The 15,495-nt window shown below is 38.4% G+C and overlaps 1 protein-coding gene across 1 annotated transcript in view; it reads left to right on the top strand.

Annotated features, from left to right (window-relative positions):
• The window catches only part of LOC135210350 (uncharacterized), a 242,784-nt gene that overhangs the window by 190,493 nt on the left and 36,796 nt on the right, over positions 1 to 15,495 (top strand). Inside the window, 11 exon segments of the mRNA XM_064243240.1 lie at positions 3,860 to 3,975; positions 6,333 to 6,492; positions 7,670 to 7,703; positions 8,133 to 8,277; positions 8,835 to 9,351; positions 9,354 to 9,511; positions 9,872 to 10,060; positions 10,600 to 10,661; positions 12,466 to 12,654; positions 13,530 to 13,701; positions 14,935 to 15,042. Of these exon segments, the coding sequence (XP_064099310.1) occupies positions 3,860 to 3,975; positions 6,333 to 6,492; positions 7,670 to 7,703; positions 8,133 to 8,277; positions 8,835 to 9,351; positions 9,354 to 9,511; positions 9,872 to 10,060; positions 10,600 to 10,661; positions 12,466 to 12,654; positions 13,530 to 13,701; positions 14,935 to 15,042 (1,850 nt within the window).

Consider the following 15,495-nt stretch of genomic DNA (forward strand, 5'->3'; position numbering starts at 1 on the left):
ATATACATATGTGTGTTTATTTCATTTTATTTTGCTAGGTTCTTTTTTTTTCTTCTTTTTTCGTCACTTAATGTTGCACATTTCTTAGGGTATAGCGGAACATGTGTTAGTATTAGAACGCATCTACATTTGCAACTGCTTCTGCTGCGTGTATTGTTGTCGTAAATGTGATATAACTGACCTGAACTTGTTTATTTAAATCTGTCCCAGATAAGGATTTCGAGCAAACGCTCACGCATCGCTGATCTTGAATCCAGTGTTATCGGTAAAGACTAAGCTTTTATGTTTTACGTTCGAGATGTGTTTGCTGTATCATAAAACTGCAGGGTTAACCCATAAGGGATTCTCTTAAGTGAATTTCATTTATTCATTCGCTTAGTGTGTACATGCTTGTCTGTGCGCAGGCGAGATTGCCTTTGTGTCTAGTTGTACGCGTTGATGTTGATTTTCTTTTTATGGAAGTGGAAGTTCATGTTCGTACGTAATATCATATATCGTTTTTAAAAGCAGGCTACCTTGTTGCTTCTGTTGTAAAAGCATCAGGTGAATGTTATCCAATAAAAAGCTAGATACCTCTATTAGCCATAAACTATGAAACAAACAACATACAGATTGGGTACATGCGACTACGATAAATATCGAAAAGTGTCGTTGTTTCAGTGGAAACTTCCTCTACCTGTCTGTCTGTCTGTCTGTCGATTTATCTACTTGTCTGTCTGTCTGTCTGTTTTTATCTATCTGTGTATCATTACCTTCTCTATGCAAGGGACTGGTACTTAAATAAGAGCCATCTTTGTGTGTGTGTGTGTATATATATATATATATATATATATATATATATGATATATATATATATATATCAATATATATACTATATATACTATAATATCATACTATATAATATATATATATATATATACTATAAATACATATATTATACATATAATATATATATATATGTATATAAATATATATATATAATATCATTATATATATGATAAAGATAGTATCTGATTTAGGATATACAGTACTATTTGAATTATAAATAATACTTTTTTTTTCGAAATATGCGACCTTAACCGAAAACCCAAAGTATATTAGAACATATTTATTTTTCCTTTTTCCAACGTTTCCATGACCTTGAATTCACTTCATCATACGATTATGAAATTGCTTCATTGTAGGAATACGACATTTCTTTGTTGATTTCAGGTTACTCATGATAACATTTTCAATCCAAACGTCATTTGTAAGTGCATATAGTACCTTTTTCTTTTAATCGTCTTGTCAGTAATAACGTTGTAAGTGGACGATGCCGTCACTCAAATGAAAAGACGTGTCAGTAAGTTCATTCATTGAGATATCAGCACAAATCACATATTTTCACTGATCGGATGATATATTCATCGCACCTTGACCATCGTAAGAAGGTTCCAATTGGCCAGCGTAGCCGTGCATCAGCAGCCAATGATAGACCAGCTTGCTAAAATGACGCAATGAATTCTCCCCTTCCCCCTTAACTCCCATGACCAGACCCAGAGCCATATGGACACAGCTGGTTGGACCGTTATTGCAGTGCCAAATTGTGCCAACTGCTGAAGACTCCTGGTCAGGCCCAGGATGTCTTTAGATCAAAACACGACCCGAAAGGAAAGCCCAGGGGTGTCCCAAGAGCTCTCAAAGTAGGCTATGGAAGCACAGGTGTTGTTGCGTCGACATGCTTAACATACCTATCTCCTGTGAACCGGGACGGTCCCCTCCTACCTCTCTCCAGCCCCCAACCCCCAACCCCCGATGGCAACCCCACCTCAACCCATTAACGAAAGCGAAAGTTCCATTCAAAAAACCTTCTATGGCTCTCTGGCGTCAATCCGTGAGTCTATGGAGGTGGTTATTGGAGGCAGTGGATTCTTCAGGCTTGAAGATGGTGACTGTCATGTAATTACGGGCCAGGATGAGCAAAGAAGAGGTTATTTGAGATGTCATGGATGCAGCTGGTCCACCGGGGGGGCCCCTCCGTTCAGAGGAACCATGGGACTCCCGGTTGGGGGAGTTATCGGAGCCAAGGTTTGTGGGTCACGCAGGTGTCGGAGAACGGAAGGTACGAGGGAAGGGGGGGTGGGGGACCTCTGCCAGATGAGGAGGATGGGGGGGTGTTGGATGCTGGCAGTGGCACCCATTTATTCCATCTTGCCGCCATAAAGGGAAACTATAGGATGCTTCGGTAACTCCTCTGTAATTTCATTCCATTGTTTTAGCAATTATTTCGAAAAGTTTCGTAGTTACGTTATTATTATTATTATTATTCTCGTACTTCATGTTTATCTGATGCAATTGTTTTACTTCATTTTCGTTCTTTTTTAATGCAGATTTTTTTTTCTCGTTAAAATGAACCATATGAATAACTTTTGCATCATTAAAGGTTTTACAGTTGCTTTATATGGCTGAATGCTGTAAAACAATATCAAAGAATATTATATTTCAAAAGAAACTAGAAGATTGTGGCATCATAAAGAAAATCCTGCGGCAACTTTTCATTATTGGAAAACTACAAGAAACACCAAGACAGAAAATTGGAAGAACCCAACACGTTCGAACTCTCTTTTACTCAAGATCTTGTTATCATCGCCGATTCAACTCTCTCCCTTACATTATCCTCTCTCTTTCCACGCAGGATCCATTGTCACTTTCCATGGAATTTGCTGGATCTATTCTAGCAGAGGCCACGGCTCTGGGTTTCAGAGATTGACCTTTCTTCCCCAACTCTTATTTTCTCATCACATGTTTTTGGTTGACAAGGTAAAAGAATCGCGAGGCGCCTCCTTATATTTCCGTACGAATTTTATTGTCTTCTGTTATGATTTTTAAGTGCATTGCTTTGTTATTAGTAGATAGTTAAAAAATAAAACAGGGAATATTTGGTTTCATATCTGGTAGCTAGTTTGTTTAAGTGTTCAGGAAATGTTTTCATTGTTATCTATCAAATGTATATATATATACATATATATATATATAATTCAAACTGATTGCTTTTGACTTATTGTATAGCATCCATTTAAAGATTTACGTTATTTAAAAACATGAGTTTCGATCAGTTTTATGGTAACGCTTGATGGTATAGATTTTTCTTAATTTGTAATAAGTGAGGAATATATCCTGTTCAACGGCGGTACTTAATTTCTGATGGTTTAAAGGTTTTTGAATCGCGCAAGAACGTTATGATTACTGCATATTTATGCCTGCTGTTACAATCTTGACGCTACTGGAAAGTACTGATTTTTTCACTCATCGTTAAGAATCAACGTTAATGAGTTAATCCTATACCATTATGAGAATTCGACATGACTTTTTTTTTTATTATAGTCCTGATGTACTTACTATTGTTGTAAGGAAAGAATTCATGTTGCACATGAAATGTAGTATCGTTAATTTCGTCTCCCTTTTTTAGTCATACTTTTAATTTCTCTTAATGGTAGGCTGGAGGAACCTTATTTCAGTCTGTCTGTTTGAAAACGCTTGCCTTTGATTTTGAGCAATGACTTTTTCAGAAATATAAGGATTTGTTTTATGAGTTGAACGTGGCAATGATAAAAATTATAATAAAGAATATAATCTCAGGAGGTCTTTTGTATGAAAATGCTGTTATAGGGGATATGTCCTACGTATAATCTGGTATGCTACTTGTTACGTATGAGAGAGAAAAGTGCTATGATATGGGTTGTACGTAATTTGGTTTATTATTGGTTATGCATATGAGAGAGAGTGAAGAGGGTGAATGTTCATTTTGCCAGCAGTACAAACCAACCATTTTTTCAGCATCCGACAACTATTAATGCAAACCATTTTTTCTCTTCTGCAGCTTTGGATACCAACAATGTCACCATCAAGAAGCAAGTGTTCGAGCTCCTGTCTGCCCTGTGTGTGTACAACGCCGACGGGCATAATCGTGCCCTCGATGCCCTCGAACACTACAAGGTGAGCGTTCAAACCCGACCTCCTACTGACTGTTTAGGGTCTACTCCCTCCCTGACCCCTCAGTCCCCATGGTACCTCCGCCCATGTCCAAATGCGCCCCAGAGTGACCTGGCTCGGCTGCCCATTGCCCAATGATGCCACTGCTTCCCTCCTTGTCCTATCTGACCTGCATCCGGTGACAGTTGTGGTAACGGTGTCATCTCTAAAAGCTGAAATCGTATTTTTTTTTCATTTTTTTTAACAAGTCAGTTTAAAGAGTATAGGATTTGTTCCATTTCACTACCATCTCTTTACATACGCAAACATGTTGGGGGTATGGAAGGGGAGTGCAGTTTTGATGTGTCTGCACGTTTCATCAGCTGTTTCACTTTAAGTTAACCAACAACGTACATAAATGTTAGACCTGGCCGCAAAAATGTTGAAGAAATAACTTTACAGAAGAGTTTAATTTTACGAAAATTTTTATACTTAACGATTAGCCTGTCAGACATTTTTATGTGTTTATATATGAGCAGCGTTATGAAAGAAGTGGCATTCATTTAAAGTTCCCAGTATGTATCCTGTCGTAAAATAAGTATATAACGAGACTGGATTTATTGACATTGTCTAGTCAGAAGACTTCAGGGTTCCGGAGGTGGTTAGGGGTAGGGGAGGGGGTGAGATCGGAGGGGCGGGGGTGTTGAAGACTAAAAGAAAGTGGTTTGGCGAGTATGGAAAGAAAGGGAACTTTTACAAGTCATGTGGGAAGGTATTTTCTCAGACGATGAGACCATCCGGGTGTCTGGAATTTGCAAGTTTTGGCAGAAAACTTCCCATGCTGATCCAGATTAAGGAATAATGTCTTCGTGACTCATAATTATGTTATAATTACTCTGATAATGACACATTTTAGTAAAGTAATTTTCACGGAATGACAGAAATCAGATAATGATGTGAAGACAAAGAACGTACTTATTATATTAACCTTGTTCTAAAATCGCCAGATCGTAGGTTGTTCAGGTGATCAAGATGGTTCTGGTTTTATTAATGTGTGCAGGCAGGTGGGTTCAAGGCCCAAAAGTAGTACTGTATATTATTTTTACCCTTTATGTATTTACTGTATATTGCCGTTTGTCAGATATAAAGGTATTGGCGAATCTTGTTTGAAAAAGATATACGCAGGAATATATGGACGTAACACTTTTACAATAAATACTAGTTATGAAATATTTACCCTTTAATTGTGTTCTGTCTGACACCCACATTCTCTCTCTCTCTCTCTCTCTCTCTCTCTCTCTCTCTCTCTCTCTCTCTCTCTCTCTCTCTCTCTCTCTCCTCTGGTGTTGAAGCCGCATTCTTCTGTTGCCTACTTTAAGCGTTCTAATATTTCGTAAGATCTGGTATTTGGATTGTCATCTAAGTCTTACACTATCGTCCATTTTTACTTCACTTCTAGACCTCATGTTCTACTGGCCTCAGTTCATTTTACTTGTAGGTATCACCGTTTTAGTGAAGCCGATTTTCGTATCGTACTTTCTGTGCGAATTCTGATATCATCGATATGTTGAACAAAGTAAAGAATGTATGAAGGATAAGTTGACAGATTAAGGACTATTCGGTCGCTGCGATTTTTCATTTGACAGTTGACAGGGTAGAATGCGATTCGATTTGAAAAGGATCGTTATAGGAGAGGTTGCTAACTAACTGGTGTTCACGTACATTGGTACGTACCCGTTTTTAAAACCTCACCTTGAAAGAAAGCGACGGGAGTATTTCCATTCAGTACTCAATCTTTTCAATATTTTGAAGCCATATTCTGTTGCTATGGTGCTTTTCATTGCTTTTAACTACGTCAGACTTTTAGCAATGATTTAGATTATTTTTTTCTTATGGTTGAGTCTCTTCTTATTTGTCTCTGTTCGACGAAGTTTCAATGCGACTTTCTGTAGTTTTATCCTCCGTTTTTAAATGTTTGTCACCGATCGTTAATGTCGCTAATCCATCTTCCAAATCTCACGCTAGAGTAGCATTTTTGGGCCCCCAAATGCATTGTTCTGCCTTTTCCACAAGGCAGCTCTTCCACTTCCTTTATCCTTACTCAGAACTATTCTTCATGGCCAACTTGTTACTCTAAAAGTGTGGAGCAGGTCTTCTTTTCCTTTATAACTAGCAATAATACGACTTGAAATATTACTTTTTATAACTAGAAATAATAAGACTTGAAATATTCCTGACGTACATATATGAAATTTTTTGTAACCTCTATTTTAATCATGTTGATTTCTACTCTTTTTTTATCGAAAAGAAATATTACAACATTGTATTCTTTTATTTGACCTTCGGAATCTTTTTCCTAATCGTATTTCGTTTCTTCGCAGGTGCTGAAGGCGGAGAGGTATCGGTTCCGAGTGGTGGTAGCAGAGCTGAAGTCCTCCACGACAGCTGAGTACAGCACAGCCCTGGTTGCCTTCATCAATTGCATCATCATCTCCACGCAACTGCTCAAAGACAGAATAAGAATAAGAAATGAATTTATTGGTGAGTTTCGACAGGCTTTGTAGAGAGGGTCTCATTCCCTTAGAAGTTTGTTTTGGTTCTGAACACATTGAACTTATTATTATTATTATTATTATTATTATTATTATTATTATTATTATTATTATTATTATTATTATTATTAACATAGTTCAGGTTCAATTGGTAATTTTTATATATATGCGTTTCTTTCGTTAGCTCTCCTTTCAGTGAGTTTTGGCTTCAAAATATTAACAGAGCTGTAAGTAAAGTACTAGAAAATTCAGATGATATGCTATATAGCTACTTCATAAAAACTTAATATCATTTTTTCCGGTTAATGTCGGTTCGACCTTTGTAGAAGTAAAATGTTTTGATCAGGATTACGAAAAAGTAATCATGGTTTTCATTGAAAGAGGCCGGTGTGTTAGGAATGTTTACGAGATATGAGATTTTGTTGTTAAAGCACAAAGTGGATAGTGAAGAATTGTCATTTTTGATCAACTTCTGACTTGTGAAAATCCTTTTGGAATAGAGGTCTGCGTCTCTCTTTCCCTTTTTTTTTAAATTTTATTCCTAGTTTGGTAATAATTTTATAACATTGGCGATGATTATTAGCATCTTTGTCATAAAGCTTATTGTTCAAACTACATGTGATGATAATAATGATAATCAGCTGAGCTTGCCTGGCAACATGCAGTGCCATTAAGTATATGTATTTACTCAGCGCATTATTATATTCTCTCCGCGTGCCCAGCTAAGCAACCATGCAAATTCAAACGTTTAATATTTAGCATAAATTAGAGGCAGGCTTCCGAGAAAATTTATAGTTGTATTATTTATATTTCTTGTTTGTCACATGAATCTTTGTTCCCAGATACAAACAGCTAATTTATCGAAGTATTTATCGTATTCTTGTTCCTTATTTTTATCGCAAAACAGTCAAGATGAATTCAATATTCGTCAGAATTTTCAATTATCGCGTTTCGGTCACTTGCATGTTTATAAAGAGTTTAATAGGAATATAAAGCAGGCTTGATCATATTTTATTGTCATTAGTTGAACATCACATGAAGTATATTACCCATCCCTCTGATATATCTTGAATATATTAGATTTTTCCTGGAATAGCTTGTAGAATATAATTTCCATATCACGAAAAGTCATTTATATGAAATTGACATATGTGTTTTGTCCACAGGTTTGAAAGTCTTGGATGTCATTAGCAGATTAAGGTAAGAGATGAATTATTCATATTTATTCTTGAATATTAGTTTAGATTCACTGTCCTTGGTCGTTAGTTTTTACTGGATGTATGAAATAAATCAGCATGCTAGTATGATTACCGTATCCATACCGACATATTCGGCAGCATACATAGTACACTATTTGGAAATGCTCATAAAAGAAGCGTAAAGAGTTTCATAAAGTCTTACGCGCCACTATATGCAGAAATAAGTTTATATCACATGGCTGTCATACTTTCAAACACAAACGTCGTTGCATTATGGCCGTTTGTATTAACCGCCTATCATTTGTTAGTTCGCGTACTTCATATAACTACTGCCGCGAGATTCCAGGTATCGGTGGCCTATGTGTTGTAACGCAGCTTCTCTAAGCAGCTCATTTATGTGGACATCATATCTTTTTTTTCCGCCAAACAGACAAGATGCTGTCAACGACTCCGATCTGGCGGTGCAGCTGGACGTGTTCGACGAGCAAAGAGACACAGACGAGGCCCAGATATCAGGCCCCGACGGCGTCGATCTTAGCTCGCCTATGGACGTCTTCTATGCCATCCTCAGACAAGTAAGGGATAAGTAGTACTTTTGATTCCTTTCCTCTGCATCGTCATCATCGCCTTTTTAGTGATGCGTCCTTAGGCTTGGCTTGTGGTTAGAAACGTACTTTGGTCTGTAAAGATACTTTATCTTGTTATGCTGGTCTTTGTTTTTTGTTATGTATGTATGGGTTCATGGACGTGTCTGTAAGCATTCGCTTTATGTAAAGTGAATTGTTAATGACTGATAGAATAGCATTCCAGGTCATTTAATTCAGTTTTGTTGTGTACTCCTTAAGACGTTATTCGTAAAAAAAAAAATGAAACTGTAAAGGAAGATACATGGTTCTTATGATTAAGAAAATTGAATGCTGACGCAGATACACAAAATAGTGGGTTAAGTGACTCAACTTTAATTGAAATTAAAAACATTCTAAAGCTTCATAGTTCAGTTTCTGTGAGCAGTGCCTTTTATTAGCACTAAATCAAAACTGAGTATATAGTTCTCGAAAGTAATAAGAGAAACCTTATATGTGTGGGTCATTTGACGCCTGGTTTCGCCCTTGATGGTTCCTTGTGATTCCAGGTTGCTGAAACTCCCCAAGAAATTCCCTTCTTGAGCATCCTTCAGCATCTACTGAGAATAGACCCGAAGGAGCCGATCAGCGATGTCATTTGGGACACAGCGGAGAAGCTCCTGCACAGATCCACTCTCCTGGAGGACGCCAAGGACTCCGCCCGACTCCTGAGAGCGCCCTCCCACAAGTCCCTGACCAAGCTGAAGGTGGGAGACGCCAGCAGGTGTCTGTGTTCGTGCCACAGGGACGACCCCAAGTCCAGGAAGCATTCCCTCAACCTCAACCTCAACTCCGGTCTGTCGGTTTCGACTCTCACTTCTCCCGTAGGAGAACCTGCACCGCCTTTACCGCCGCCGCTACCGGGAGGGTGTGGCCCAGCTCCTCCGCCTCCACCATTACCTCCTGGAGGAGGGCCACCAGCGCCTCCTCCTCCTCCACCAGGTGGTCCACCTCCACCACCGTTGCCTCCAGGATTAGGACCAGGTGGTCCACCACCACCTCCTCCTCCAGGGGGATGCCCTCCTCCCCTCCTCCTCCTCCTCTCGGAGGACCCCCTCCACCGCCTGGTCTTCCCCTCAGGAATAAAGCAGCTCCCCTAGACAAAGTTCGTCTGCCCCAAATGGAGACCCCGAAGCCTCGATCCAAGATGAAGACTTTCAATTGGAATAAAATCCCTGATAACAAGGTAAGTCAGCTGAAATTTTGGTCCTCTCTTGTGAGGATTTCACTTTTCAACAGTTTTACCTAAGCTCTCATTCACGTTATTGTGTCATTTTACTTTTATATTTTGCTTTTACTTTACGATTTGCGTTATGCTTTCTTATACGCAAAAAATTTCTATCTAGACTATTTTTAATGGAGTTCTAATTTTTTCCCGTAGATGCAAAACATTTCACAGTATTCCAAGGAACGCGTCATTTCTGTGCTATCATTTTCTAGAACAGTGTTATGATTTGAATGAAAGATGAATTGGACAGATTATAAATCCTGACGTTTGCATTTTCGACACAAGCCCCTTTTCAAGAAAAATTCACCATCTTTGCAGGTTTTAGGTAAAAACAACATCTGGTCTCTCTTGGCTCGGCAACACAAGGATTCTCCATCGAAGGCTTTGGATTGGGATGAGATGGAGGGTTTGTTCTGTCAGCAAACTACTTCTGCACCTGCGTCGCCTAACAAGGCTTCGAAAGATCACAAGGATGAAGTGGAGAAGAAGAAGAAGGAACCCACTGAGGTGAGAAAGACGTCTCGAGGCGCAAATCTAGAGATATTTCCAAACTGAACTTCTTAATACTTTTGTGCAAGGAGGTGAAGAAATTTGAATGCATGTACACATTAGAATATTTGCTAGTAGATAGGGGTATAAAAGTCACAAAAACTGTGACGGTAATATGTTTGAAGATCATTTTTTAATAGTAGCGTAAGTTACGAGACCAAAGGTATCAGATAACCCATAGCATTGACTTTCCAAATGGGACTGCACTCTAAAAATAATATTCTATGAAAATCACACTTAATTAGTGAAGAGGTTATTCATTCATTGTCAAAAAAATCATAAGAAGCTGATGAACCAGATGTGCAGTTGCTGTAAGGTGCATCTAGTTTTGACATTGCTTTCAGACCAAAGGATTTTCATTTGTATGAAGGAATCAGACGATATGAATAAAGTGATTGAAATATTTGTACCGTTGACAAGAATGACGCTATTAGTGGATATGAATAGTTATTCATCGCATGAGTTTCATTATGATCAGCCCATTTCTTATTTTACAGATTAATCTTTTAGATGGAAAGCGCTCCCTGAATGTCAACATCTTCCTCAAGCAGTTCAGAGTGTGAGTATTGTGGTGGCTTTCACTTGTTAGACTCAATTCTTTTCACGTTACTTTGAATATAATTATTTGAAATAAGAGAGTTACACATCAAGTGTCATTGTATGTATATAGAATTTACTGGTCACTTTTACTAGATACGTACGTACAGTATACTGTGTTGCTTATTTATACCTTTAAATTTGTTGCGGGTTCATATCTCGCTCTACTTGAAGCGGTGGCCACACACAGCTCCTGAGATTGAAGAAGAGGTTAATTCTGTCAGGGCTGTCAAATGATATGATGTTTTGACGTCAGTTAAGCCTTTCTGACCCAAACCTCATCTTTAATGTAAGAGTCTTAGTGGCTCCGGAATCGTTTGGAACCTTCCCATTGGAAAGTTCAGGATCGGTGATGTTGAAATTCCTTTGGAAATATTTGAATTTGATTCTAAATGTAGTCATTAGTCTTTCAATTTGGAATAGAGACGTACTAAATGTGTAATGAGTTCGTCGTCAAAATATAAAACTTTTCAAGTCACATTGCTCTTTCATTAAATATATTTAGTGGTAATATATACTTAAAATGTTTCCGCCATAGTAGTACCAGATTTGAAATCTTGTAGATCTTTTAGTACTGCGTAATAACAATGATAAGACACAATTATGTCTTTGGTTCTTTTAGAGCAGGCAACGAAGACATATTTATTTCTTTGGTTCTTTTAGAGCAGGCAACGAAGACATATTTGTGTCTTTGGTTCTTTTAGAGCAGCCAACGAAGACATATTTATGTCTTTGGTTCTTTTAGAGCAGGCAACGAAGACAGATTTATGTCTTTGGCTGTATCAGAGCAGGCATCACATCGCATGACTACAGAATACTATGGCATATAGATAGATATGGCTCCAGAGTCGAAGATTCCCCTGTGACCTTCATATACTTTTAGCTGATGACAGGAAAGAACAGAATGAACAGACAGGAAAGAACAGAATGAACAGAGATAAAAAAAATTAATAAACCAGAAACGATTTATTACGTTCTTATTTGTTTCTATTTTGGGATTTACTTTTCACCAGTTCCTATGGGTTCTTTGTACTTAATTGTAAAGATTAGTCTTTCTCCAATATTCACCTCTCGTTTCTGAAAGTCTATTAGTGTGACTCTGCGGTGTTTTTAGTCTACTCAATAATAATAATAATAATAATAATAATAATAATAATAATAATAATAATACGACCTTAAGAGTGCCTTAGTGACATCGCAAGGACATTGAAGATGGTAGTTGCAGCTATCTTAAGGTAAAAGCAGTACTTTACATTGTTCGTCTGCAAAAAATGTGTATATTAAAGAAGATAAGAAGATAACAAAAATAGAAAATTTCAACTATTGGGTCGGTTTCTCCAATTTTGTCTAATAATAATGATAATTATACACCATAAATATTATCAACATTTGTTGGCGTCATTATCCAGTTTGTTAAACATACCGCTTAACTCCTGGCATTCATCAAAGCCGTCATATTTGATCAGCGACGGTGTTCCTCTCCAGTAACCGCCTCGTGTCCCATTAATTGCTTCATTTCTTCTTAAGCTGGTCCGCGGGTATAGTGGTTAATGTCGTGGCATGCCACTCAGATGTCACGGGTTCGCGTCGCCCCTAGAGCAATGAAAAATCACTGGCTCTGTATCATGATCAGTTACTGGTGCAGTGTGGGGTCTACGGTGGAAGCTGAAACCAGCATGCTTTGGAAGCTTGAATTTCAAGTCAAAAGACCCCAGTGTGCTTGTTCCATTTAATTCTCTGGTGTCCGTTGTGTCTTTTCTGTGCAGCTCGAATGAGGAAATCATGGATATGATCCGAAACGGAGAACACAGCGACATCGGCGCCGAGAAGCTGCGAGGCCTCCTGAAGATCTTGCCCGAATCCGACGAGATGGAGATGCTCAGGAATTTCGACGGAGATCGCTCCAAACTCGCCAATGCTGAGAAGTTCCTCCTCATGCTGATGGAAGTCCCACAGTGAGTCTTTCTTTCTCCTCGTGGAGGAGTCGTTTCCCTTCCATATAGAGTTTTGCATATTTTACAGTATATACTTGTTTATTGTCATTTAACATTCCTTTACCTTTTTTTTCATTCTTGAAAGTTCTTTCAACTTTAATTGCATGTTATACTCATTTCTTTTTGTCTATTTTTCAAATGAGAGTACTATCCCCATTTGTTAACTACATAAATTAGTTCTAGAATCTCTCATTCTATGCGATTCTAGTTTTTGTGACTTTGGGGCTTCAGCTTTTTAGAATGGCCAGTCATGTTGTCAAATGTTGGGCTTGTTTTTCTTATGCGTTCTCACCTTTTTTTAAATTATATTTCTCCGAAGTTCGATTGTCGGCTCGGCCAACGTGGAAATAGAGGAATTTATTTCTAGTGATAGAAATTCATTTCTCGATATAATGCGGTTCGGATCCCACAATAAGCTGTAGGTCCCGTAGGTAGATAACCAATTGGTTCCTAGTTACGTAAAAATATCTAATTCTTCGGGCCAGCCCTAGGCGAGCTGTTAGTCAGCTCGGTGTTCTGATAAAACTAAGATATACTTAACTTAATAATATTTCAGCAAGTACAGATCGTTTTCATTTGCAAAGTTTCTTTTCTAATGGCCGTGGCTTGCATGAGAAAATATGAATTTAACATCAATTAAATATAGATTCTCTTTCCACGGGTGTTTTCTTGACAATTGTGGGTTCATTTCCGATAGATTCGGTTTCCTTCACTGGTAGGTTATAGGATATATATATATATATATATATATATATATATATATATATATATATATATATATATTGTTATTTATTTAACTGCTTGTATTCGCTTATCCATATTTTTCCCCCCGTCAGATACAAACTTCGCATCGAAGCCATGTTGTTGAAGGAGGAGTTCGAAGCCACCATGGATCAGATCGAGCCCTCGATCAATGCCTTCATCTACGCTGGCAGAGACATTATTGCCAACCCACACCTACAGGAGGTTCTTTACATGGTCCTTGTAGCCGGCAATTTCCTCAATAGCGTAAGTTTCAGTCTTGATATTTAGACTTGACGAGAGAGAGAGAGAGAGAGAGAGAGAGAGAGAGAGAGAGAGAGAGAGAGAGAGAGAGAGAGACTTAATTTGTTTAAGAGTTGAAGCTAACAGAGCGAGACCTACCAGAGTTCAAGATTTAGTCGTACGTGTGCCATCTTTCAGATATTAGCAGACTTAGTCGGAATAACGTAATTTCACCGTAATTGAGGCGGAACTACACTATTTCGATTAAGTCGTCGTTATTATAACAGGGTGGTATAAGTACGCCTAATAATGAGCAAAATCAAGGGAAAACTTAATGGGACAGCGTGCATGGAATTTTGTAAGAAGGTCTGTTAATTGTTACAGATCGGTCCACTGAAATTAGGCTGTTTGATGTGTATCCAGTTTACGTCCAAAGGTTCCAGCGAAAGGGAGCTAATCGTCCCTCGAAAGGGAGCTAATCGAAGACCCTCGAGGCATGTTTCCAAAATCTTATATAACCGCCTTCCTCGGTGTTTCCATTTTGACTGTAAATTCTCACACTTGTGTTTGTATCACCTGAATGTCTATGGTACTCTCTTTACTCATTCATTCAGCTATTAATGACTTTTGTTGAAACGAAAGATATTATCGTATATTGGTAGCAAAGTGCTAACCATGAGAGCTATAGTTTGTGAATGAAACAATGTACTCTATATTCGGACCGAGTCAAATCGTGCTACCTTCTTTCATAAGATCTCCCGTCGTTTCAAACTCGTTCGTGAGTCCCCGCGCATCGCCTCCTCCAAGCTGAATGAGTGCTTCCCTGCTTTTGGAAATGGTGGGTCTAAAGGCCCCCCTGCTGCGAAATGAATAAAATGAATAATGCATCGTTTTCCTCTTGGATGTTCGAACACGAGACATATCCTCTTCGCTCCTTCTTTTCGTGATTCTCTTTTCATCCAACTCTCTCTCTCTCTCTCTCTCTCTCTCTCTCTCTCTCTCTCTCTCTCTCTCTCTCTCTCTCTCTCTCTCTCTCTAAGTCGCTAACTCTTGCTGCGTCATGTCTTTTTGACTGGAATTTAAAGAGAGAGAGAGAGAGAAACTCAGGTCTATTAGCTGATATCACCCCCCACCCCCTCCCCCCTACACACTGATCTGGCAGAGCATTTGAGTCAGTGAAAAACCTGTTTACGCATACGTGATATTTTTATGCTTGCTTACCAAACCATTGACCAATATAATTATTACTGTTAACAGGGTGGATACGCTGGCAATGCAGCGGGTATGAAACTGTCTTCTCTCCAGAAGCTTACGGACATCAGGGCAAACAAACCAGGAATGACTCTCCTCCATTACGTTGTCCAGGTAAGTGCAGTTTTGAATTGTGTTCTTTACCTTTATAGGAGTGTTTCTTCACTTGCCAAACGCGCGCACACATACACATGTCACATGTACATACATTCACACATACATACATACATACATACTTAAAGTATCTGGCAGTTAAACGAGAATTCTGTTGTTTCTGGTCATCCAGTATCAGGTACTAGGAACACATGACATAAATTACAATGATTAGCACGACGGCTTTTTAAAATACTACCTTTTCTTTTTATTTAACTCATTCGGCATCGAGAGTTTGATAGCTCTGTTATTCTTGTATTGGTCATTTGCAGCGATTATAGTTCTACTCCTTTGTGTATCTTAACCTGATCAAATCATGTGAAGCTGTCATCTTCGTCATATCCCACCAGTTAAAGTTTTAGATGTAATGGGGTATAATTTTAGAAAGTGGACATTTCGTTCAGCTGTAAGGAT

The sequence above is a fragment of the Macrobrachium nipponense genome, chromosome 39, assembly GCF_015104395.2.
Source record: "Macrobrachium nipponense isolate FS-2020 chromosome 39, ASM1510439v2, whole genome shotgun sequence".
Lineage (NCBI taxonomy): Eukaryota > Metazoa > Arthropoda > Malacostraca > Decapoda > Palaemonidae > Macrobrachium > Macrobrachium nipponense.